Here is a 27965-nt window from a genome sequence, read left to right on the forward strand (position 1 = left end):
TTAAAGGCCATTACTGACATCTCCTATCCCCATTCTATAGCTGCTGCCCTAAATTTTTTCATAATATCATAATTAACAATTTTATATACCATTAGACGCGGGGGATATACCATTGGTATATTTTCTAACACGGTATTTACTTTGTACTTCCATTTCATGTCTAGCCTCCACCAGGGTGACAGGTTTCCATCTGTGTGGCTAAAGTGGCCATGATCCCAGTTTATATCTTTCACACCTTCAATGGCCTTGTAAGCGCCACCTACAGGCGGATTGCTTTGAAGATCAGAACTCTGGGAGGCTTCCCCAGTTCTGGCGATATTAAAGCCTGGAGAAAGAAAAACAGAACACATTCCATAATTATACATGTAGGGGTTCATGTATGTAGCAGGATTCCCAGCCGGATGTGGTTCCGCCAGGGCTACCGCTAACAGTAACAGCACGTTTATGCATTTCCTCCAAGTGTGAGCACTGAGACAAGGAACGGTCCGGCATCTTTGTTTTCGTATTAATTTTAGGAACTTGGATGGAAGAAGGGAATGAGTGGGATACTCCTCTGGCTCAACTCTACACAATAGGATGGGACACTGCCGAAAATGCCTCTTGACGCTGACTTGATGCTGGGTAAATGCCGGTCAACGCCCGTTGGCGCTACTTGACACTGACTTACTGTCTGTGAACTTGAACTGACTTCTGACACTCCCTGGTGATACAAAAGTCCTTTGCACAGCTTCCTTTAGCCTCCACAGCTGACGTAGCTATATGTGAACATTGCTGCAACTCTTAACTCTTCAGGGCCCGCACCGGCACCCTCTTTCTCTTCAGGGCTTAGACTCAGGCACCCCCTTTCTAAATCCTCTGTACAGGCTAGCTGGCTCCTGGATCCCTCTGACCTTCCGGAGTGGTCCCCTATCCTAGGCAGACCCCGGGGGCAGTTTACAGTACCAGACATCTCAAGTCTCCCGCAAGTCGCGGGAGACTCACACTTTCCGCCCTGAGCTCACGGACACCCGCAAGCTCAGGGCAATATCCCGGCTGTGTGTGTGAGTCAGTCACAGTGAGTCAGATGAGATGACTCATCGATGCAGGCAGAAGAGTGTGTCAGCAAGCCTGCACAGAGAAATCACGTCAGAGCCAAAGTAGTGCCGGCTCACAAGCGGAGTAATATGAATCATGTACTCCGCCTGTGGGAGGAGCTGCAGAGAGCAAGCAGCGGCTTTGCTCTCAACTACAGCCACATCTTCTACTCCAGGCGGCATTTTGGCGCGCAGGACCAATCATCGTGACACCCCACTCTGTGACAGACACAGTGACCTAACCTGAGAGCAGCACCAGAGAGCCAGCACCTGAGACCAGTACCAGTAAAAGACCAGCACCAGTACCAGCGCCAGTACCAGCACCAGTGACCAGGCCAGTACCAGCACCAGTGACCAGACCAGTACCAGCACCAGTGACAAGCACCAGTGACCAGGCCAGTACCAGAACAAGTGACCAGTACCAGTGACCAGGCCAGTACCAGCACCAGTGACCAGGCCAGTACCAGCACCAGTGACCAGGCCAGTACCAGCACCAGTGACCAGGCCAGAACCAGCACCAGTGATCAGGCCAGCACCAGTGACCAGGCCAGTACCAGTACCAGTACCAGCACCAGTGACCAGGCCAGTACCAGCACCAGTGACCAGCACCAGTGACCAGGCCAGTACCAGCACCAATGACCAGTACCAGCACCAGTGACCAGGCCAGTACCAGCACCAGTGACCAGTACCAGCACCAGTGACCAGGCCAGTACCAGCACCAGTGACCAGTATCGGCACCAGTGACCAGGCCAGCACCAGTGACCAGCACCAGTGACCAGGCCAGTACCAGCACCAGTGACCAGGTCAGCGACCAGCACCAGTGACCAGGCCAGCGACCAGCACCAGTGACCAGGCCAGCGACCAGCACCAGTGACCAGGCCAGCGACCAGCACCAGTGACCAGGTCAGCGACCAGCACCAGTGACCAGGCCAGCGACCAGCACCAGTGACCAGGTCAGCGACCAGCACCAGTGACCAGTACCAGCACCAGTGACCAGGCCAGTACCAGAGACCAGTACGAGCACCAGTGACCAGTTTTTGCAGGTTGGGATGTCTGCAGTACTCACGACACTGCTTTCTTGAAACTCCGGCCCCACAGCTCCGCTTGGTCCTCAGCACACTGGATCCCTCTCTGCAGCCCAGCTCAACCTCCTGTCCTGTTAGGCCAGCCACCTAGGACACCTGTCACACGCTGACAGGAGGAGAGACAGACGTCACCTACCTCCTGAGACTCTGCTTCCCACCAAAGACATCCTGTCATTTGCTTCCCACAGACTTAGATCCCCTCCCGGGATGCATTGCGGCAGAATCTGCCCTCTGGGATAGATACAAGCCCTGGTGTGCTATTGGTCAGGTTTCTTCCACTGTCCAATAAGAGTCCTCGTTGGCTACAGTGGGGAGATGACATGACAGCCTAGCTGAACAATTAAACCCTGCTGATAAGCAGACAAGGTCTCCCCTATAGGTTACCTATCCCCTACCTAGGAGGGTGATACATGTATAAGAAGTTAGCTAAATGAAAGTGACAAACATCTGTACAGCTGCACGAAACTTGCCATATTCTGTGTAATATAATTATGCATGAAGGTAAACAACCTTCTGTGTGCCCCCTGATACTCACCTGAGCCCCCTCTCGATCCAGCGATGTGCACGGGAGCCTCATCTTTCCCAGGTCTCTCTCTGTCATTCACAGCCATGGACATGTGTGGTTCATTTTGAGCCAAAATTCAGATACATTTTTTGTTATTCAGAAATTTGGATGTATCCGAATTACAATAGTAATGAATTTAAACTGATATTCGGCCAAAATTCGAAATGTAATTTGAAATCAAATTTGAAAACAAGAATAGAATGAAACAGAATATAATAGAAAATGATAGACTAGAATACTGTAAAAAAAAAATAACAGATTAGAAAATAAAAGAATATCATTAAATATAATAGAAAATAAAGGAATAGAAAATAAAATGTAATAGAGAAGAATAAAAAATGACAGAAAATAATAGAAGAGACTAAAAAATAAAATAAGATAAATACTGGAATAGAAGAGAAAAGAATAGAGTAAAAGAGAATAGAATAGAAAATAAAAGAATAGAATAGAATAGAAAAGAAAAGAATAGAACAGAATAGGGGAAAAAAATCTAATAGAAAATAATAAAATAGCATAGAATAGAGTAAAACAGAACAAAATAGAGTAGAGAAATAAAAAAAGAATAGAATAAAATAGAATAGAATTTAAAGGAATAGAATAGAAAATAAAATAATAATATAGAAGAGAATAATATAAACAAAAACAATAGAATAGAATAGCATAAAAAAGAGAGAATATAACCATCTTCCGAAATTAAAATTTCAAATAAAATAAATTCAAATCTAATACAATAGATTAGAACACAATAGAAAAGACTAGAATAGACAAAAACAATAGGATTTAATAGAGTAGAATAAAATAGAAAGACTATAACCATCTTCTAAAATGTGAATTTTTCAAATTTGAATAGAATAGAAATGAATAGAATAGAAAAAATAACAATAGACTATAATATAATAGAATAGACAGAATATAACTGTTTTCCGAAATTTTAATTTCATATAGAATAAATTCAAATAGAATAGATTGGAATTCAAATTGAATAGAAAAGAATTTGAATAGAATAGAAAATAATAGAATGGATTAGAAAAAAAACAATAGAACAGAATAAAATAAAAAATGTAGCCATCTTCCAACATTTGAATTTCAAAAAGAATAAATTTGAATGCAGATTAAAATTTGAGAACTAATAAACAAATGTTTTTGTTCTGCACATGTCTACATAACCAATGAGGAGAGAGCAGGGGGCGGAGCCGAGCCGCGGCTCTATGTGTCTTATGGATGCATAGCGTGGGGCCTAGAAGCGACTACATACTAGTGATCCCATAGCAAGTAGCTTGCTATTGGGGGCACTGGTCAAGGGGGAGGAGCCAGGAGCACTAGCGGAGGACCCGAGAAGAAGAGGATTGGGGCTGCTTTGTGCAAAACCAACTGCACAGAGGAGGTAAGTGTGACATGTTTGTTACTTTAATTTTTTTCTTTAAAAAAAATATCTCAAACAGGAACAAAATGCATTATGGCCACTAGATGGCGAACAAAGGAGATAATATCGGTAATTATACAGAATGCAGCAAGATTCGTTGGAGCTGTGCAGATACTGATAATAAGATTGAACCGCTTCTGGACCGGAAGGTTTTACCCCCTTAATGACCAGGCCAGTTTTAGCGATACGGCACTGTGTTATTTTAACTGACAATTGCGCGGTCGTGCAACGCTGTACCTTAATAAAATTGATGTCCTTTTTTCCCCACAAATACAGCTTTCCTTTGGTGGTATTTGATCACCTGTGCGATTTTTTATTTTTTTGCGCTATAAACAAAAAAAGAGCGAAAATTCTGAAAAAAAAAAAATATTTCACTTTCTGCTATATAACATTCCCAATAATAATAATAAAAAAAAAAATAATACAATTTGAATTTTTTCATCATTTTAGGCCAATTTGTATTCTGCTACATATTTTTGGTTTAAAAAAAAAAAAAAAAAATCCCAATAAGCGTATTTTGATTGGTTTGTGCAAAAGTTATCACGTCTACAATCTAGGGGAAAGATTTATTTTCTTAAGATTTTTATTCATTTATTTTTTTTAATAGTAATGGCGGTGATTAGCAATTTTTAACGGGACTTTGCGGCGGACAGATTGGACCCCTAACTGACATTTTTGACAATTTTGGGGGGGGACCAGTGACATTACTACAGTAATCAGTGTGAAAAATATGCACTTTTACTGTACTAATGACACTGGAAAGGAAGGGGTTAACCCAGGGGAGATTAAAGGGTTAAGTGTGAGCCTAGGGAGTGTTTTCTAACTGTATGGGGGATGGGCTTGTGAAATGACCACAGAGACTTGTGATCTTATATAGAAGGATCACAGACGCTCTGTGATTTTTAGATAGAACAACGGTCTGCTGTGTTTACAACAGCTGCCCGTCCTTCTTTCTCAGCGGGTGCCCGGCGGCAATCGCGGGCTCCGGTCCAGTGGATCGGCACTCCCGGTGCCAAGTGGGGGTAGGAGCGCTCCCCAGTAGGGCTAAGTCGGTTTGTGCATGATCTGGGTAGATCAGAGCTACCATGCTGAACTACTATAAATACCTACTAACTCCCCAATACCCACACCCACTTAAACTATATAATAAACACGCTACTCAAAATGGCCGACATGGCCTTTTATTAAATAACAAAATATAAAATACTGAAATAACAATATAACAATAATAATAACAATAACCCAGATACTCATGTTTGTAGGTCCTTGACAGTACCATATAAAACCAACTTCTGTGTCTGGGTCACCATTTGGCTTAGTCCCTTCCCCAGCCGCTAAGCACCGCCTCGGGGACTAACACAGCCAACCCAGACACCCACCTGTACCAATTAGAGGACTCCATACCTCGGATGGGTCCCCACCATTTTTCCCAAAAAAACTGAACCCCTGTCAAGGACCCCAAACCGCTACAGCGCCACAAGTGTGAGACCTTACACTTGTGCGCCCCTCCACACCCGAAAGGCCCGGTGGATCCCGACCTGCAAACCCAAAACGCAAACCCCTGCAAACCCAAAAACCACAAGTCAGTGCCAATAGCATTGAGATGAACCCTATCCCCGCGAAGGAATTGCCACGTATCCCTCTCCAGCTCCAAATGCCGCACCACCAGGCCACCGTTCCTACTGACGAACCTCCCCACCTCCTTGTTCACCTTGATCCGGGCCTTGTTGAGTTTGTCGACTGACCGAGCCGACCGCCACGAAGTGCGGGCCACTATGTCAGACCACACCACCAGCATATCCGGGAAGGAAGTGCGAAGTCTCAAAAAATCAAGCTTCACATCCCGTATCAGCTCACGCATGGAGCGGAGACCCAAATCATTCCCGCCCATGTGTAAAACGAGGACATCAGGGGCCCTGTCCAACCTGGCAAAGCGGGAGACTTCCGGCACGACCCTGCTCCACAGCATGCCAGGCACACCTATCCACCTAACCCTGCCATCCTCCCAGGGCAAGCCCAATTGTCTACCGTTAGGCCTGACCTCCACCCGCCTGGCCCCCCAGAAGACATAAGAATGGCCGAGGATCCAAATCAGACACTGCCGGACACCTGCAAAAGAAACACAGTGCACCCCTACACCCTTAACACACGTACAAAACAACAAAACAGACAAAATCATGCAGAAAACAGACACAGCAAAGCCCCCCCCCCCTTTTCGGAGGCTACTGCACCAGGTGGGGCCTAACGTAAGATCGGAACCTTTGCGACTCCCACCGCCCAATTCGCCTGACCATGTCCTCCCCCAAACCCCAACGGGCCGCCTCCGTGGCCGTCCCGATGCGAAAAGAATGTGACGCATAAGCCGCCGGGTCGAAGCCCCCGGCCAGCAAACACTTCCTGAACACCGCCACAAATTGAAACCTGGACAGACAAGAACCGTCCAAATGAACCAACAATGCGCCACCGACCTTAGGCCGAACCTGAAGGAAACTATCCAAAGACACCACCGGGCAAACATCAGCACCGTTGCTCCGAAACAGCTCTACCCACTTACCTCTGCCCTGTTGGTCCATTTTGGACCTCCGGAGACGAATCCGAACCGAGGAGGCAGTGCGCAGGACGTCCTCCATCAAAAGCCCCCCAGCCACCCGCGTCGATGGACTAACTAGTTCGCCAATCCGGAAGGACCCAAAGAAAGCCAACAGGAAGGCCGCTCTGAACAGCAAGCCCTCATAAGATGACAAACAAATAGGGCTCAGTTTTCCCAAAATGACACCCAAAATCGAAAAAGACACCGGACGCCGGGAATCGCGGCCCCGGTTAAACTTCCAATACCCCTTCACCGCCTGCCGAACATGAAAAGCCTTGGTGAAATCCACCCCCCTTCCAACTTGAACCAAAAAGCCAGGCCTGCCAGTTTTCTGTCCATGGCCGCCGCCGAAACTCCCCGCCCAAAATTAAAACTCACAAAGTAAAGCACAAGAGCGGACACATCCACCCCCAAATCCAGCCCCCCTACCTCCAAAAAGGAACGTCATTCCGCCCAAGCCCTGACATACGCCTCCCAAGTCGCAGGGCTCAGTGACCGCCGAATCAGACTCCTCCAGGGGGACCGTCCACAAATACCGCGGACAGGGAATCCCATGCTGCTCCGCTGCCAGGGCCAACACGCGAAACTCGGTCCACTGGAAACGAGACAAAGCATCGGCCACCTTGTTAGAAACACCCGGAATATGCACAGCATAAATAAAGACACAACAGTACCAAATGAAGCAACAGGCTAACCACCGGGGGGGGGAAGAGGCCGAGATATTATGGATCGCTTCCACCACACCCAAATTGTCGCAATGAAAACGCACCTTTTTGTTGCCAAAGCCCGCCCCCCACAGGGCCACCGAAACCACAATAGGAAACAACTCCAACAACACCAAGTTACGCAGGAAACCCGCCGCCTCCCAGGACTCCAGCCATGGCTCCGCACTCCACTGGCCCTGAAAGAATGCCCCATAACCCGCAGATCCAGCCGCGTCCGTAAATAGGGCCAAGTCCCCGTTGCTAAACGGACTGTCCATCCACAATGAGCAGCCATTATAAGACTCCAGAAAAACATCCCAAATTCGCAGATCCGCCCGAAGCCCCTTGGTAAGCCTCACAGAATGCCCGGGGGCCCCGACCCCCGGCGTGGCCACAGCCAAACGGCGACAAAAAATGCGCCCCATGGGAATTATCCTACAGGCAAAGTTCAACTTACCGAGTAATGACTGCAACTCCCGCAGCGTGATCCTGCACTCCATGGCCAGAGAGTCAATCATAATGCCCAGGAAAACCAATTCCGTCACAGGGCCCTCTGTCTTGTCAGCAGCCAAAGGAACCCCAAAACGGGCCGCGATGTGTTGCAGCGTCCCCAGGAGGACCGCACAGGTCCTCGAGCCCGAGGGCTCTATGCATAAAAAGTCATCCAAATAATGGATGATGGAGCTAACCCCGTACACATCCCGAACCACCCACTCCAGAAACTAAGAAAAGGTTTCAAATAAGGCACACGAAATGGAACAGCCCATTTGGCAAGCAGCGATCCACAAAATAGGACCCTTGCCAACGGCACCCCAACAAGTGCATACTATCGGGATGAACCGGCAGCAAGCGAAAGGCCGCTTCCACGTCGGCCTTAGCCAACAGAGCCCCCCTGCCATACTTCCGAACCCAAGAAATGGCTTGCTTTAAACGACGTATAGGTAACAGCACATGCCCACGGGTCAATACCATCGTTAACGGAGCCACCCCGCGGATACGACAGATGGTGAATCAGGCAAAACTTGCCCGGTTCTTTCTTGGGGACCACCCCCAACGGAGAAACCACCAGCCCTGGCAGTGGGGGCGAAGCAAAAGGCCCACTCATCCTGCCCAAAGCCACTTCCTTAGCCAGCCTCTCCGCCGCCACCTCCGGGTAAAGTCGGGCAGAACGCAAATTGCCCGCCAAGGGCGGAATCCCCCCCAAGGAACACGGAATGCTAAAACCCTCCTGAAAACCCACTTCAAGACGGCCAGCCGCCTCGCGATCGGGGTACCTACTTAAGAACGGGGCCATCCTTGCCACCCTCACCGGAGTCATCCCTCTTGCCAGCGACCTCCCCGCCGTGCCCTTTTCCCCGTTTGAAGCAACGGGACAGGGGATGACTGCCGCCACATCCTGAACATTCGTGCTTAAAACGACAGGAGCCCCCAAACTTGCACGTGCTCTCGTTGAACTGCCAACAGACCCCCTTCTTCTTATCGGCCGATGAACCCGAGGTCGATGTGCCGCCGGCCCCCCAGAAGAAGACAGCACAGACACAGCACTCACCAGGCTGCCCAGGGCTGGAAGGCCCCCCAGCCGCCACTCCCGCATCCCCCGCAGCGACAGGAACCGCATCCGCAACTTCTCCGTCCTCCGAGCTGCTGACCTCTCCTTCAGAGTGGACGACCTCCGGACTTTGGACCGGAACCTCCGCCGACGCCGACTTCCCCCTCCTCTGGACGGATCTCTTCTTCACAGCCAGCCTGGAGCTCGATCCTGTGGAAGCAGGCTGCTGCAGACGTGGCCCCTTTAAGCCTAAGCCGCGCCTCCCGGTGACGTCATCAGCGTGCGCCCCGCTCTCCTCCACATCCACCGCTCTCCCAGGCCTAGGAGCAGGCCTGGAGGTCTTCAAAGCCGGCTGCAGGGCACCCGATCGGCTCCCCCCGCTCACTCGACGTCCCACACGATCAGGGATGGGGCCCCCGGCCGCACCAGGCCAGCACCCGCAGCACCATCTCTCCCCCGCCGAGCAGATGCCCCGACCGGAACATCGCCAGGGACACCCGCCGAACCGTCCGGATGCAAGATGATGGAGGAAGGGACCCGGGCTGTAGCAAGGTGAGTGTCCCTCCCCCGTGGGCTCCGTCCAGGAAGGGGATTCCTCCCAGCTTCCCCACCCGCAGAAGCTGGCGCATGCTTCGTAGGGGGAGGCTGAAGGGTCCCTATTGGGGCTCCCATGGCGACGCTGAGCCCTGGGGGCACGATCCGGGCTAAAGCGCTCCGGAGGCCTGGACCTCCTAGCACGTGTGGAGGAAGGCCTCAATTTGCGAGGGGCCCTCTCCGGCCCCCTGCAGGGTGCTGGCCACCTGTCCCTGCACCCAGTCTGAGCCATGCACCACAGCAAAATCCCTGAGACGGGACAGCAGGTCATATAACTCACTCATCTCCCTCTCTATTTGCAGATCCAAGCAGAGACGCAGCAGCCGGACACACAAACTTTTCTTCCACGCTTTCTCCTTCAAGATTGACCTGACCCCTCCTACCCTGGACCTATATTTCAACCTCTCCACCCCCTGCCTGGACAACTGACCAATAAGGTAAGTACCCCCTAACAGACCACCTACTTTTGTCCCCCACTTGACCTTTACTGCACGATTCCCCTTTCACCCAGTCATGTATGCCCTATGCTTAGTCCTTTTTCTCCTAGCGCCGGGCATGTCTGGACAGCCAACCTGCCGCAGTAAATGTGCGGCCTGCGGTCGGGAAGTTGTCAATATTTAAAGTGATTCTACACTCAAAACTTTTTTTTAGTTTCTCATACAATGGGGAAATGTTGCAACCCCTACCAAGTTTTAGGCCTCATGCACTCGCGCTCCCAATACGCTGTTTTTATATTCCAGAACTTGCCAAAAAATGCCTCTAACATCGCTTATGCATGTATGTTTATCTACGTATAGTGTTGGGCAGGGATTTATTCCAGCAGGAACAGGGAGGAACGCAGCTCTGGCACCTCAAGCACTGAATGTATGTAATGGCAAGGGGGAGCTGGGGTGTGCTGGTGGTCTATTGATTCTTCTGGCTGCTGGGGAGATCTATTGTTACTGGAAGGGATATATTGTTGCAGGGTGGGGTCATGTTGGTCATTATTAGTGATTGACCGATATCGTTTCTTACCGCAGATACCGATATTTTGGTCATCGGATATCGGTATCAGCCGATATCTGCCGATATTTTCGGACATTTAAAAATATATATATATATATATATATATATATATATACAGTATATATATATTTTATATTTTTAAATGTCTACAGGTACTGTTGTGGAGGGATCTGGGGGTCTAAAAGACCCCAAACCCCTCCTCTGCACTTAAAAGCATTCAGGGCTTCCGAAACTGTGATAGGCGGTGAGGAAGTAAAATGTGCAATTTACACCTTTAGAAAGCTTGAAGGCGGTGATTGGTTTTTGGGGTCCCGTACACAGCTAGGCTCCCTAAAAGTCTCACACATGTGGTATCCCTGTACTCAGGAGAAGCAGCAGATTGTATTTTGGGGTGTCATTCCACATATACCCATGGCAAAAGATTTTCAACAATATTATAATACACTGAAAACAACCCGGTCACTACGACCCAGGTTGTAAGAATAAACAAATTCAACTTAATAAAATTATCCAGAACAACGTTAAAACACAGAACAAATCATATATATATATATATATATATATATATATATATATATATACATACACATTGTCCCCCTTTGCATAACACAAAGGTGACCCTACAAATAATAATGCTGGCCGTGACAAAACATGGGAGGGAGGGGAACAGCACAGCTCCGTTCCAGTGAAGTTGCTGAGCCCTTAGCTGCGGGGGTCCCTCTTAAATAGCCCTAAACCAGGGGTTTAGGCAGGATTTTTGAGCGGAAAGAGGGGAAAACTTAACTAATCCCCCCAGATACAAGGGAATTTAAAGGAAGTCTTCATTCCAGGACTGTCTTTACCATTAAGACCATGCTGAATGGAGAACTTGGTGGACTTGGACTTTTTACCTTGCTTGTATTTCTTCTTGGTTTGTGAGTATGATGCACATACATGTTGAATAAAATATTGTTGCAAAGAATAATGCGCTAGGCTGGTGCGCCCATGAATCTGAGAGGCAGTTGCCGTGGCCCCCTCATCTCTTCTCCCCCTCCCTGCATCAATCAGCCCGCACCTACATGCTGGAAGGAGAGGCTCCACTCGCTAATGCTGAAGCCTGACAGTTCCCTGCTCTCTTGTACGGAAACCGGAAGTGACGACAGCCGACTGTACCCTAGAGAACCAGAAGGAAAGGCACTGACATATGTCTGCCAGAGGAGGAGGAATATATACACCCCCCCCCCCTCCTACAAATACCGGCTGGCCAAATGCCCGTCTTCATACATACAGTATATTAAAAAAGAATAGCGCACACATGCAAAAGAAATGACTATCAAATATGGAGACAATCCATAAATAAAAATGGGGATTTAGTCCCACCATATGGCCATATCGTGCTCAAGCCCACCACTACGTCAAAGTACCCCATTATCAGTGGGTCCTACACTATCCATAAAAAAGGGGTGAATCCAGCCTCTAAACCATTGGAGACAACACTCCTTGCTGGGAAAGATGTGCAAATGCACTACAGGGGACTTCTCCTATATCTACTTGATAGTGGACTCTGATAGAGTTCAGGTGTGTGTGGGGGGTGGGGTGCTCACCTCAGAAGTCTGGTCAGACCGAATACATAATAAACAAGCAAAAAATTGGGGGAGCAAACCCTGAACATGTATGTCTAAAGCCGGTGCAGCTTTATTGTCTCCATATTTGATAGTCATTTCTTTTGCATGTGTGCGCTATTCTTTTTTAATATACATGTCGCTTGGTCCATAGCTGCACCGGCTTTAGATATACATGTTCAGGGTTTGCTCCCCCAATTTTTTGCTTGTTTGTTTCATACATACAGTATCTGACAAAAGTGAGTACACCCCTCACATTTTTGTATATATTTTATTCTATCTTTTCATGTGACAACACTGAAGAAATGACACTTTGCTACAATGTAAAGTAGTGAGTGTACAGCTTGTATAACAGTGTAAATTTGCTGTCCCCTCAAAATAATTTAACACACAGCCATTAATGTCTAAACCGCTGGCACAAAAGTGAGTACACCCCTAAGTGAAAATGTCCAAATTTTGCCCAATTAGCATTTTTCCCTCCCCGGTGTCATGTGACTCATTAGTGTTACAAGGTCTCAGGTGTGAATGGGGAGCAGGTGTGTTAAATTTGGTGTTATCATTCTCACTCTCTCATACTGGTCACTGGAAATTCAACATGGCACCTCATGGCAAAGAACTCTCTGAGGATCTGAAAAAAAAGAAATGTTGCTCTACATACAGATAGCCTAGGCTATAAGAATATTGCCAAGACATGAAAAAAAGGGCTGCAGCATGGTGGCTAAGACCATACAGCGGTTTACCAGGGCGGGTTCCACTCAGAACAGGCCTCGCCATGGTGGACCAAAGAAGTGTCATATTCAGAGGTTGTCTTTGGGAAATAGACGTATGAGTGCTGCCAGCATTGCTGCAGAGGTTGAAGGGGTGGGGGGTCAGCCTGTCAGTGCTCAGACCATACGCCGCACACTGCATCAAATTGGTCTGCATGGCTGTCGTCCTAGAAGGAAGCCTCTTCTAAAGATGATGCACAAGAAAGCCTTCAAAAAGTTTGCTGAAGACAAGCAGCCTAATGCCCCGTACACACGTACCGATCGTCGGCCGAACGATCGGCCGTCTTTTGTCCAGGGCTGTCGTGTCTTTTGAAAACTGCAAAAGACTGCACACGAATTTTGTCGGCCAACAACAGCCGACTGCAGAAGTGATGTCATGTGATGGTTCACTTTCCTTGTCTTTTTTTCTTTTCTGAGCATGCCCAGTCTTGCAAATCTGCTGTCTGTCGGCCGAAATCTGTACTGACTGGCGAACAATCAGCCGTTCTGGTGTTGGCCAACAAAAATTTTAATGCTTGCACGACAGATTCTGTTCGGCCGAAAGTGCGCTGTCGGCTGTCGGAAGCATCATACTAACAAGCCGAAAATCGGCCGATCGATACTGCGCATGTGCCCCAGGACAGCCGTTGGGATGCAGAGAGACTTCGGGCGGCTGGCCGGCGCTGGGTGGGCGTGATACACAGAAGCGGATCCCCGCCCACTTCACTTCCTCCTCAGGATTGGCTGGCGTTCCGATTCAGCTGGGGAAGGAGAAATACTTCACCTCGGTGGCAGAGAAGAGCACGGCTCCGGAGGAAGAGGCCTGTCGGATGATGCCTCGAAGGCATTATCCGACATGACAGAGGCATCATCCGACAGGCCTCTTCCTCCAGAGCCGCGCTCTTCTCCGCCACCGAGTGCAGGGGTACAGTATTGAGGCACTGAGAGAAGGGGCACAGTACTGAGGAGGTATGCAGCAATGAATTGAGGGTACAGCACAGAGGGGGAGGTACAAGGCACTGAATGGAGAGGTACAGCAATGAGGAGGTATGAGGCACTGAGTGGAGGGGTACAGTAATGAGGAGGTGGTATGAGGCACTGAGTGAATGGAGTACAGTAATGAGGATGTATGAGGTACTGAGTGATGGGGTACAGTACAGAGGAGGAGGTATGAGGCACCGAGTGTAGGTGCCCAGTAATGAGGAGTAGGTACAAGGCACAGAGCCGAAGGGTACAGTAATGAGGAGGAGGTACAAGGCACCAAGCGGAAGGGTACCGTAGTGAGGAGGAGATACGAGGCACAGAGTGGAAGGGTACAGTAATGAGGAGGTACGAGGCACAGAGTGGAAGGGTACAGTAATGAGGAGGTACAAGGCACAGAGCGGAAGGGTACAGTAATGAGGATGAGGTACGAGGCACTGAGTGGAAGGGTACAATAATGAGGAGGAGGTATGAGGCACAGCGTGGAAGGATACAGTAATGGGGAGGAGGTATGAGGCACAGAGCGGAAGGGTACAGTAATGAGAATGAGGTACGAGGCACTGATTGGAAGGGTATAGTAATGAGGAGGTACAAGGCACCAACTGGAAGGGTACAGTAATGAGGAGGTATGAGGCACTGAGTGATGGGGGTAGAGCAATGAGGAGGAGGTATGAGGCACTGAGTGGATGGGAACAGAAATGAGGAGGAGGTATAAGGCACTGAGTGGAAGGGTACAGTAATGAGGAGGAGGTATGAGGCACTGAGTGGATGGGGTACAGTAATGAGGAGGTAGGAGGCACTGAGTGGAGGGGCCAAGTACTGAGTAGGAGGTATGAGGCACTGAGTGGAAGGCTACAGTATTGAGGAGGAGGTATGAGGCACTGAGTGGATGGGGTACAGTAATGAGGAAAAGGTGTGAGGCACACAGTGAGGGAGGTGTGAGGCACACATGGCACACAATACTTAATAAATACCAGTGCCTGGCAGTTGAAAATTTGGTGTGTGTGTATATATACACACACACACACACACACACACACACACATATATATATATATATATATATATATATATACATACGTTCTAGCGCCCGTTAATTTAACGGGCTTGATGTCTAGTATATATATATATATATATATATTTGTTCTACTTACCATTTAATTTTTTTATTATTCTTTCCAATATTTTTTTTTACAATCATTTTTTTTTTTTTTTGGAAGCCCCCTTGGGGAGTTTTGGTGAAATGTATTTGAATTTTGCGTCAGTGACACATTATCATAAAAAGGGTTAACCAATATATCCATTCCCCATCCCAGCAAGACTTAGAATATAAAATCTTTTAGGCTTGCTCTTTCTGGACAAGTGTTATGAAAACCATCCAGGGCTGCTAAAAAGGCAGTACAACCAGCCCTCCTGTACTGGGCCAGGGACCCATCAGTTCAAAAGGGGGACCCGGGCACCTGCTGAGTAGGAGGGCCGGCTATACTGCCTTACCGCAGACACCGATCCTCTTCTGCCTCCCCATGCAGCGCTGCCAGCTTCTCCTCCTCTTCCTCCCTCTGGCTGCACTGCACCATCTTAGCATTCAGTGCTGGGACAAGGTTATCCCGCGCCCAAGGCAAAGATGCCAAACTGCTAGACATGTGCACTTTGTTTTGTTACAAATTGAAATTCTGACAAATTTTCAGGTTTCGGAAATTCAGATGTATCTAAATTTTAGAATTATGATTTGTCCCACGTTTTCTATTTTTCCCAACAAACTCCATTATAATAAACCTGTAGAAAAATATAGATAAAAAGAGCAAAGAGACAACACAGAAAAAATAAAATTGAATAAAAGAAACTTTATTGGCTCAGATAAGCTCACATCATTTTTAGGTAAAATGAAAAGGAAATCCTGACAGATATTTATCAATTATTTCTCCAGTCACAGATAGAAGGTGTAGAACAGAAGAGGAACTCCTACAGCTATATAGGGAAACATAGAAGTGTCCATTATTCTGGGCCTTCAGGATGGACATGAAATTTGATGATGGACTTTACTATTCCTTCTGTCGGGTTTACTTGCAGACATCCGGATATGGAGTCACCGGGTCACCATAGACCTCCACCTCGCACAGGGTCAGAACTTCCTCGCGCCCCGGGATCACCACACTGACATATTGACCCTCCATCCCATTGCAGCAGTAAGTTGTTGTAGGATTAGTAACATCGGAGATCTTCGCGCACCTGTGGAGGACAAATGAGGACCAACACAATGATACAGAAACTACCAAACTGCAACGTGGGGAGATTTAAGGGGCCCATAGAAAACATGCATTGCTATGAGGCCTAATAAAGCACAAAAATGTACAATAACCAGAAATAAGCAGAGTGGTTTCTGTGGGACTGACTTAGTATTGCTGGTAACCACTTCACCCCCAGAAGGTTTTACCCCCTTAATGACCAGGCCTTTTTTTTGCGATTCGGCACTGCGTTACTTTAACTGACAATTGCGAGGTCATACAGCGCTGTACCCAAATAAAATTGATGTCCTTTTTTTTCCCCCACAAATAGAGCTTTCTTTTGGTGGTATTTGATCACCTGTGCGATTTTTATTGTTTGCGCTATAAACGAGAAAAGAGCGACAATTCTGGAAAAAAAAAACAATATTTTTTACTTTCTGCTATATAACATTCCCAATTTAGAAAAAAAAAGTAAAAATCTAATTTTTTAATCATTTTAGGCCAATTTTGTATTCTGCTACTTATTTTTGGTATAAAAAAAAATCCCAATACCATGGGCAGCATACGTAAAACCATTTGATGCGTTCCTGGCATTGGACTGAGGGTTGGTCCTTTCTTTCTCCCCCCCCCCCCCCCCATTAACCTCTTGCCTGCTTTTTTCACAGCGTCTTCAGGAGTTGGGCCACAGGAACCTCCTTCCCCTCTGAGATTTCCCTCCTCTTTTCTCTCTTCTTTCCTCGCAGTCTGTCTGCCTCCTTTCCCATCTCTATGGCTTTTTCCTTTTCACTTCATGTTCTACTCTTGGTTTTACTGTACTTATAGCAATCTGTTGACGATCCTACCTGTTAAGGTCTCTAGGACATGGTCCGGAGCCTATTTTATTAGATCTTTTCATGTGACAACACTGAAGAAATGACACTTTGCTACAATGTAAAGTAGTGAGTGTACAGCTTGTATAACAGTGTAAATTTGCTGTCCCCTCAAAATAACTCAACACACAGCCATTAATGTCTAAACCACTGGCAACAAAAGTAAGTACACCCCTAAGTTAAAAGCTTCCAAATTGGGCCCAAAGTGTCAATATGTTGTGTTGCCACCATTATTTTCCAGCACTGCCTTAACCCTCATAGGCATCTTTGAGGTGTGTTTGGGGGTCGTTATCATGTTGGAATACTGCCCTGCAGCCCAGTCTTCGAAGGGAGGGGATCATGCTCTGCTTCAGTATGTCACAGTACATGTTGGCATTCATGGTTCCCTCAATGAACTGTGGCTCCCCAGTGCAAGCAGCACTCATGCAGTCCCACCACCATGGCACTCTCACCACCATGCTTGATGGTAGACAAGACACACTTGTGTTTGTTCTCCTCATCTGGTTGTCGTTTAAACCATCAGAAACAAATACGTTTCTCTTGGTCTTATCAGACCACAAGACATGATTCCAGTAATCCATGTCCTTAGTCTGCTTGTCTTCAGTTAACTGTTTCTGTTTGCAGGCTTTCTTGTGCATCATCTTTAGAAGAGGCTTCCTTCTGGGACAACAGCCATGAAGACCAATTTGATGCAGCATGCGGCGTATGGTCTGAGCAATGACAGGCTGATCCCCCACCTCTGCAGCAATGCTGGCAGTACTAATATGTCTATTTCCTAAAGACAATCTCTGGATATGACACTGAGCACGTGCACTCAACTCCTTTGGTCGACCATGGCGAGGCATGTTCTGAGTGGAACCTGTCCTGTTAAATCGTTGTATGCTCTTGGCCACCGTGCTTCAGCTCAGTTTTAGGGTCATTGCAATCTTCTTATAGCCTAGGCCGTCTTTATGTAGAGCAACAAATCTTTTTTTCAGATCCTCAGAGAGTTCTTTGCCATGAGGTGCCGTGTTGAACTTCCAGTAACCAGTATGAGAGAGTGAGAGCGATAACACCAAATTTAACACACCTGCTCCCCATTCACACCTGAGACCTTGTAACACTAACGAGTCACATGACACCGGGGAGGGAAAATGGCTAATTGGGCCCAATTTGGACGTTGTCACTTAGGGGTGTACTCACTTTTGTTGCCAGCAGTTTAGACATTAATGGCTGTGTGTTGAGTTTTTCTGAGGGGACAGCAAATTTACACTGTTATACAAGCTGTACACTCACTACTTTACATTGTAGCAAAGTGTAATTTCTTCAGTGTTGTCACATGAAAAGATAGAATAAAATACTTACAAAAATGTGAGGGGTGTACTCACTTTTGTGAGATACTGTATACTATATTGCCAAAAGTATTGGGACGCCTGCCTTTACACGCACATGAAACTTATTGGCATCCCAGTCTTAGTCCGTAGGGTTTAATATTGAGTTGGCCCACCCTTTGCAGCTATAAGAGCTTCAACTCTTCTGGGAAGAATGTCCACAAGGTTTAGGAGTTTATCTATGGGAATGTTTGACCATTCTTCCAGAAGTGCATTTGTAAGGTTATGCACTACTCGCAAAATTTTGTTCACAAATCTGTCTAAATCTGTGTTAGTGAGCACTTCTCCTTTGCCGAGATAATCCCTCCACCTCACAGGTGTGGCATATCAAGATGCTGATTAGACAGTATGATTATTGCACAGGTGTGCCTTAGGCTGGCCACAATAAAAGGCCGCTCTAAAATGTGCAGTTTTATCACACAGCACAATGCCACAGATGTCCCAAGTTTTGAGGGAGCGTGCAATTGGCATGCTGACTACAGGAATGTACAACAGAGATGTTGCCCGTGAATTGAATTTTCATTTCTCTACCATAAGCCGTCTCCAAACGCGTTTCAGATAATTTGGCAGTACATCCAAAAGGCCTCACAACTGCAGACCACGTGTAACCACACCAGCCCAGGACCTCCACATCCAGCATCTTCACCTCCAAGATGGTCTGAGACCAGCCACCCAGACAGCTGCTGCAACAATAGGTTTGCATAGCCAAAGAATTTAAGCACAAACTGTCAGAAATGGTCTCAGCGAAGCTCATCTGCATGCTCGTCATCCTCATCGGGTTCTCAACCTGACTGCAGTTCATCGTCGTAACCGACTTGAGTGGGCAAATGCTCACATTCGATGGCGTCTGGCACTTTGGAGAGGTGTTTTCTTCATGGATGAATCCCAGTTTTCACTGTCCAGGGCAGAAGGCAGACAGCGTGTATGGCGTTGTGTGGGTGAGCAGTTTGCTAATGTCCACGTTGCGGATGGAGTGGCCCATGGTGGTGGTGGGACATGGTATGGGCAGGCGTATGTTATGGACAACGAACACAGATACATTTTATTGATGGCATTTTAAATGCACAGAGATACCGTGAGGAGATCCTGAGGCCCATTGTTGTGCCATTTATCCAGGACCATCACCTCATGTTGCAGCATGATAATGCATGGTCCCATGTTGCAAGGATCTGTACACAATTCCTGGAAGCTAAAAACATCCCAGTTCTTGCATGGCCAGCATACTCACCGGACATCATTCATTGAGCATGTTTGGGATGCTCTGGATCGGCGTATATGACAGCGTGTTCCAGGTCCTGCCAATATCCAGCAACTTTGCACAGCCATTGAAGAGGAGTCGGCCAACATTTCACAGACCAAAATTACCAATCTGATCAACTCTATGCCAAGGAGATGTGTTGCACGGCGTGAGGCAAATGGTGGAAACACCAGATACCGACTGGTTTTCGGACCCCAATACAGTAAAACTGCACATTTTAGAGTGGCCTTTATTGTGGCCAGCCTAAGCCACACCTGCACAATAATCATGCTGTCTAATCACCATCTTGATATGCCACACCTGTGAGGTGGATGGATTATCTCAGCAAAGGAGAAGCGATCACTAACACAGATTTATACAGATTTGTGAACAATATTTGAGAGAAATCGGCCTTTTGTGTACATAGAAAAAGTCTTAGATCTCTGAGTTCAGCTCATTAAAAATGGGGGCAAAAACAATAGTGTAGCGTTTATAATTTTGTTCAGTGTATATACACACACACACACACACTGTATATATACTGTACACACTGTATATATAAATATATATATATATATATATATATATATACACACACAAATGGTATATATATACACACACACACACACACACACACATATGTGTATATATATATATATATATATACACACACACTGTATATATAATGTACACACTGTATATATACACACGCTGTGTGTGTATATATATATATATATATATATATATATATACACACACACACAAACACACACACACACACACACACACTGTATATTTAGGATTTTCTTGCAGATTTTAAACAAGCCCAGGACTCATGTATTTAACCATGCTACTTACAGTAAGCCAAATTCACCACAATGCATGCAACCTGAAGGTGGGACCACCGCTCTCAGTTCCTCTAGTGGGACCCATGTCTAACACCATATTTAACCAGTTCCCGTCCAGCCTATGGCAATATGATACCGGCAGGAACCTCTGGTAGATGCCATATGACGTCCTCCCGGATTGCGCCCCGGGCAGGACTGTGGGTCCACGCAGCAGCGCAATCAGTGGCGGCCGGCCCATAGGGGGCGCAGGGGCGCCGCCCCCCCCCCCCCCAAAAAAAGAAAAAGGAAAAAAAAAAAGATTTAAAAAAATAAATAAATTTTTGCCCACAAGGGGCGCCCGCCTCATTGGTGCCTATGGGGGGTGGGGTTTTCCACCCGCAGAGGCGCCGAGAGGCGGCCTTCTGGGGCGTAACTGTAGCGCAGAGCACGGCGCTACACCACCCCCCTTTTGTGATGTCTTGGATCATGATTGGTCCAGACTCCAGCCTGGACCAATCATGATTAAGGACATCCATGCTGACCTCGTTGGGGGCGGTGCCGGTGCGTGCATCAGTCACTCACCGTCACCGCCCGGTCAGCTTCCCGCCGCCGAAGAGGAGCCCAGTCCTGAGAAGAAGCCGGCGCCGGTCACCCGCCGCAGAAGAGGCTGAGAGGGAGAAGAGCCGCTCACCTTCCCGCCGCCGAATGAAGAAGAGGAGAGGGAGAAGCCGCCATGACTCACAGGTAAGTGCACTGCTCTCAGTCGGGCACGCACGCATAGCTCTGCATTGGGGTACATTACTGGTGGTCACTGGAGGCACGCACGCATAGCTCTGCATTGGGGTACATTACTGGTGGTCACTGGAGGCACGCACGCATAGCTCTGCATTGGGGTACATTACTGGTGGTCACTGGAGGCACGCATAGCTCTGCATTGGGGTACATTACTGGTGGTCACTGGAGGCACGGACGCATAGCTCTGCATTGGGGTACATTACTGGTGGTCACTGGAGGCACGCACGCACGCATAGCTCTGCATTGGAGTACATTACTGGTGGTCACTGGAGGCACGCACGCATAGCTCTGCATTGGGGTAAATGTATACTGGTGGTCACTGGAGGCACGCACGCACGCACGCACGCATAGCTCTGCATTGGGGTACATGTATACTGGTGGTCACTGAAGGCACGCAATCATAGCTCTGCATTGGGGTACATGTATACTGGTGGTCACTGGAGGCACGCATGCATAGCTCTGCATTGGGGGACATGTATACTGGTGGTCACTGGAGGCACGCATGCACGCATAGCTCTGCATTGGGGTACATGTATACTGGTGGTCACTGGAGGCACGCACGCATAGCTCTGCATTGGGGTACATGTATACTGGTGGTCACTGGAGGCACGCACGCACGCATAGCTCTGCATTGGGGTACATGTATACTGGTGGTCACTGGAGGCACGCACGCATAGCTCTGCATTGGGGACATGTATACTGGTCACTGCATTGGGGACATGTATGCTGGTCACTACATTGAAAGGGGGCATTTATACTGGTCACTATATTGAAGGGGGCATGTACTGTGGGGTTTGTGCTAGGGGCCTGTACTGTGGGGTTTATGCTAGAGGGCCTGTACTGTGGGGTTTGTGATAGAGGGCCTGTACTGTGGGGTTTGTGCTAGAGGGCCTGTACTGTGGGGTTTGTGCTTGAGTTGTTTGTGCTTGAGGGGTTTGTACTGTGGGGTTTGTGCCACTCTCAGTCCATGTATCCCATAATAGGATGTCTCTCACAGTATATCCCATAATAGGGCCCCTGTTCCCTATTATGGGATATACTAGCACTGATGGACCCCTTAATATGTGATATATTGGGAGAATTGGTTCACGCAAGCAAAATACAGGGGACAAAATGGGTGGAGTCTATAAGGGTGGGGCTTCTGAGAAATGGGAGGGGTCAAAATGGAAGGGCGGGGTCTTGCGCCCCCCCCCCATCTCAAAACTTCACCAGCCGCCACTGAGCGCAATCTGTCACCGGCTGAGTCCACTGGACATAGCCAATGACTGATCACTGTACCAGCCCACTGCCGGTGCCAAGTGACCACTGTAACCAATCACAGCTGGTCACATGATAGTTGTAAACAATGGATAGCTTTCTTTCAAGCCATCCATTGTATTCAATTGTGTTGCTAGCTGTGATTGGTCAATGTAATCCCATTGTACAGACTGGGCCAATCACAGCTTATCTGTGCCATGTGATTGGCTATGGCCAATCACAGCTAATCATAACAAAAACAAACTGAATTCATCGATTCTGTGCAGGAAAACGCTTGCATATAGCAACTAAATTCATTGCCATATGCAAACATAATGTGTAAAAAAAAAAAAATACTGATCACTTTTCCAGAGTAGTGCAATGTTACTATGGTAACATTATTTTGCTCTGGTCAAACTACGTTTAAAAAAAAAAGTGCGTTAAAAAAATTGTAAAATAAAGAACAAAAAAAATATATATTACATTTAAAACACTGAAAAACAAATGATTAATTTTTAGTACTGTCATTAATCAGTGTCCCTGATCACCGCCACACCTGTTATATGAAGACCCTGTACTGCACTGGTGACAGTATGTAATAAATAAATAAATATATTTGAATCTGAAATCTCAAACTGATGTGACTGACACAAGCCCAAAGCCCGCTGACATAGGATCTCAGTGTCCTGGCCCTATGGTACTCACACTGGGTTGTTATTGTCCAGAGAATTTCCAATTCGGATCTCAGCATCCTTTAATCGTCCCATACAGCAGTCTGTCCGTCCAGTGACCACAACCATATACACTTTGTATTTCTGTTTCAAGTCTACCTTCCACCAGGGTGACATATCAAAGTCGGTGTGTGTACAGGAGCCATGATTAAAGTATGTAACATTCACACCATCAATGGCCTTGTCAGCTAAACCCCCTGGAACTGTAGGATCGTTATTATTGGAAATCTGTGAGGCTTCCCCATTTCTGGCGATATTGATGGCTGTAGAAAGAAAAACAAAAACACACTCCATAATTATTCATATTTTATAATGTTCTTCCATTGTTCTAAAGGAGCTTTTCCAAGATAAGAACTGTAAATTGCTGTGTCATCAGTAATTGAAGTAAGAAATTCTGTACTGTAACTCATTAATTGCCTATGTCATCATGCAATGTTGTTACCCTGGTCATGCCCCTCATACTGTATGTGCCTATGGGCAGCAGAGGTCACTGCGCGCTCCCAGCACAAAGCTTACAAAAGCAGCTCTCGGTCTCTACTAATGATCGGGAACCAGCGGGACCAGCTATCAATTATGTGACCACTGTGACAGCCAATCACAGTGTAGGAAGAAAGAGTCCCCACACATCGGATAACTCGCTGGTATCTAGATATCTCGAAGACTAAGCCCCTAAAGATGCAATGAAATTTCGGCGGCCGAAACTTGTTGGCCGAAAATGGTGTTATCAGCATATTGCCGAAAGGTAAAAAAAGGTGCCAATAAGGCACCAATAATGGCGGTGGGTGACACTGGGGTTGGAGGCACAGCTGTGCAGTGAGGATGACTGGGTTGCTCATGCCCAGTGTTAGTGGCAGCCAGTGCCATCTTAATAGCATTGGGGCCCTGCCTACACTATCACCCACAAGAATAAAAATGCAAATTATGGATAAGGCGTTACTTATTGGTGCAGAAGTGCCAGGCTAATGACAGCTTCCAAGTTCTGGTGAACGCACACACGGAGGGGAGTCAGGCTCGACTGTCCTGTGTGCACCTGTTCCCGTGGAGGCGGACAGGCACTCCTGCAGTTGTGGGCTCCCCCCCCCCACAGCCCAAGTGGTCTGACAGCAGCGCAGGGCCAACAGGCGCTTGTCACCTGCTAAGTTTGGTGGTGGGATGCACACAGGAATCGGGACTAATGCTTGGCTGGGGCTGGGTCGCTGGGTTGCCCCCTGGGCAATTGGGGCCCCCGGGCAACTGCCCAGCGTGCCCATTCAGTAAGATGACCCTGGTGGAAGCTCCGCCGGGCGACATCACTCACTGTGCGGCGACCGCACACATTCCCCACGGTTAGGACTCAGGAGTCGGGAGCATACAGTGCTTCATATAAGAGCGGGCCCTGTCCCTCCTGAATGGATACTGTGGCTACTTCTGGATGGATACTGTGGCTACCATATTCATTCTAAAAGTTAGCATTGCCGCTAAAGATCTTTGCGACTGCTCTCTTTGGGAAGTTGCAGGATTGACATCCAAACTACTATAATATACAAAAAAAATACAAGATTGATTGATTAATTGCTATTTAGAAAGAAATAGCATTCAGTAGTATGTAATACTATTATAACAACAACAGGGTAGTGCATGTTTAAAATGTTGTTAGTATAGTAATCACATACTACTGAATGCTATCTCTTTCTAAATAGCAATCCATCAATGTTGTATTTTTTTCTTTTTTTACTATGTACAGAATATGTAAGTTTTTTTTTTTTTTTTTTTTTTTTTTTTTTTTTAGTTTTGTATTTATTTTAATTGCTGTCCATTTTTTGTGCGTTACTTTATTAAAGCACTTTTTTTTACATTACTGGGTTGTATTTTTTAAATTCATATTCATTTAAATTCATGATTTTATTTTAAAAAGTCAAATAAAATACAATTATATATAAAAATATATATAATTTTTAAAAAGAACTGTCAATTCCAGTTTTAGTTTCGGCCAAGTGTGTCCTGAATTTTCAGCTTCGGCACCAACATTTTCATTTCAGTACACCGCTACTTCTGTGTCCTAGGGCGGACATTATCATTTCTATGCTTGTTGATATCTTACACCAGGGGTCTCCAAACTACGGCCCTCCAGCTGTTCAGGAACTACAATTCCCATCATGCCTAGTCATGTCTGTGAATGTCAAAGTTTTACAATGCCTCATGGGAAGTGTAGCTTCGCAAGAGCTTGAAGGCCGTAGTTTGGAGATCCCTGTCTTACACAATAAATATGGATACCAATAATTCACCTGGGGTGCCGTGGCACGTTATGTTTGCATTGAGTTTATGAGAAGGGATGACTCAGCTTTGCCTTTGGCGCCCCGAGTTTAAGTTACAGCGGGAAGAAGTAAGTTGGAGTTGAGCTGCTTAGAGCGGACAGTTTGCTGTCAGCCAGTTACAGTGTTTGCATGAGTAGGCAATCCTTCCCACCCCACAGGCATAAAAGGCCATATAAAAATAAAGGCAAGTGGGAAGCGGTTAAAGGGGACATTCACCCTAAATATCACCTTTTATTGCTCTGCCTCCTCCTCTCTCCCTCGCTTACAAACCATCTTTATTTTTGCTGCAAAGCAGCATTGCTATGTTTCTCGCTTAGGTGAGACTTTCTCCCGGCCCCCTGCGTGTATATAGATGTGCTTGGATCTTGAGAGAGCCCTGAGGCCCATCTGTGCATGCGCCAGACTCCCCAGCCATCTGCGCACGTGTTCTACCAGGGCACCTCTGCTGCCATTGTGCTATATGCTGGGTGTCCAGTGTGTCCCTGTGCCTTTAGGGTGGGATGGGCACCCTCCAGGCTCACCTGCCCTCTGCCTACCCATTATAATTCATGTGCTTCCACTGTGGAGGCTCTCGGTTAGAGTTAGGACTGGGGTGCCTTGGAGCGGCTCTGCAGCTTACGCATGAATTTGCAAATGTGTGCAAACTAACCCCCTGTTTTTAACACATACTGTTAGACAGGATAATTTGGTTGGTTTGAAGGCTGGTCGGTAAGTTGATACGGGAATTTCTTTGGTTTTGTTTTGGATGCATTGCCTTTCCATGTGCTCCTTGCTGTAAAGGCCAGTTATAGATGAAGGCAGTGGCCATTTGTTTGTACTACCAGAGAATCCGAAACCTTTCTTGTCTTTGCACATGTGTGGAAAATCCCCTGTGTGTACCCAGATGTTCTGACAGGCTCTACTAGCAGGACCTTAAGGACGGGCATCGGCACCATAGTGGTGGCACCCAAGTAGGGGAGTGGAGCTATCTGGGAGAGGGACTGAAGTTCTGCTTTAATAACTAATAGTAGCTATAATGATAAGCTAAAGTGTTATTATACCTCCATTTAAAATGATGTAGAGCAGCATAGATCTGCACTTGACTGCTGGTTTCCTCCTGCCATCTCACTTTAATGTCCATATTAAATTTTCCCTAGACTCTGCTGCCACTTTTTGCTTGGCTCCATTCCCTTGCACGGTCCCCTGGAGCCACCCTTACAAGTACACTCCCATCCAGCATTGCACCAGGACGTGCCACCACCTAACAGGGAGCTCAGAGCCCCATAAATGGGTTATTTCCCTGCTCTTCCTCCAGGGATTGGTTGACAGCTTTGGATGGAGAGAAAAATTGATTGCTGGTCACACATGTGCTTGTGTAAAGGGCGCTAAGGGTGATGAGATATCACATAAGTCGTCCATATGATAAACTTGCTGTAAAGTTTTTCCCTTTTACAGAGGGCAATGCAGGCACTCTTTACGACTGGAGGAAAAGAGGTTTAACCTCCACAAATGAAAAGGCTTGGGGTGGAGGAACTTGACTGGCCTGCACAGAGTCCTGACCTCAACCTGATAGAACAACCTGAGCAGTATTAAGCTTAGTTCTAGACTTGAATTCTGCTTTGATGTCTAAAAAAACAAAGAAAAGGGACACCATTACTAGACTTCTACAGATGGTTTCCATATAATGCTTTACCATTATTGCTGATATCAAATATCTAACTAACAACACAATAGCCATGTCCCTATCTTAAGACCATGTATTCTATAAAATTATAAAGCAACAAGGTATAACAACTCACAATAAGATCCCACTCACTGTATCTCCCAATATAAGGAGACCTCTCCCGCAAAATGTAAGCTTGACGGTACTTTCATTACATCCTCCCCGGACAGTCAATCTACTGTCCTGATGAAGGTTTTTATAACCTTTATATTATTCTTACCTCCAGGTGGAGGGCTGCTGCACCAAGCCAGACCCAAGGACACCAGCAAAACCAAAGCCACCAGAGTCTTCATTCTGGAGGAGACATCAGAACACAGAGAGTCAGTTACCATAATATGTTACAAGAAAAGGTGATTCTACATCTTTAGTCCTTGGAAAATACCTTGTACCCGTATTAAAATAAATCCTGTTTGGATCAGATCTGTAATTTTATATACACTACTTTGTCAAAAGTATTGGTACGCCTGCCTTTACATGCACATGAATTTTAGTGGCATCCCAGTCTTAGTCCTTAGGGTTCAATATTGAGTTGGGCCACCCTTTGTAGCTAAAAGAGCTTCAACTCTTCTGGGAAGGCTGTCCACAAGATTTAGGAATGTGTCTATGGGAATGTTTGACCATTCTTTCAGAAGCGCATTTGTGATGTTGGACGAGATGGCCTGGCTCGCAGTCTCCGCTCTAATTCATTCATACCGAAGGTGTTCTATCGGGTTGAGGTCAGGACTCATGCAGGTCAGTCAAGTTCCTCTAACCCAAACTCACT

General features: G+C 46.9%; 1 protein-coding gene across 1 annotated transcript; it reads right to left on the reverse strand.

The window, feature by feature from the left end:
- LOC309555546 (fucolectin-1-like) lies at window positions 1–27495 on the reverse strand (the record flags this gene model as incomplete). The annotated part of the gene is made up of 6 exons (XM_082257611.1): window positions 1–48; window positions 141–325; window positions 6701–6861; window positions 15981–16145; window positions 23181–23469; window positions 27423–27495. 6 exons carry the CDS (start codon window positions 27493–27495, stop codon window positions 1–3), a joined length of 921 nt encoding a protein of 306 aa, XP_082113737.1.
- Window positions 27496–27965: the final 470 nt, after the last annotated feature.

The sequence above is a fragment of the Pelophylax lessonae genome (assembly GCF_965119305.1).
Source record: "Pelophylax lessonae genome assembly, chromosome: 5".
Taxonomy (NCBI): Eukaryota; Metazoa; Chordata; class Amphibia; order Anura; family Ranidae; genus Pelophylax; species Pelophylax lessonae.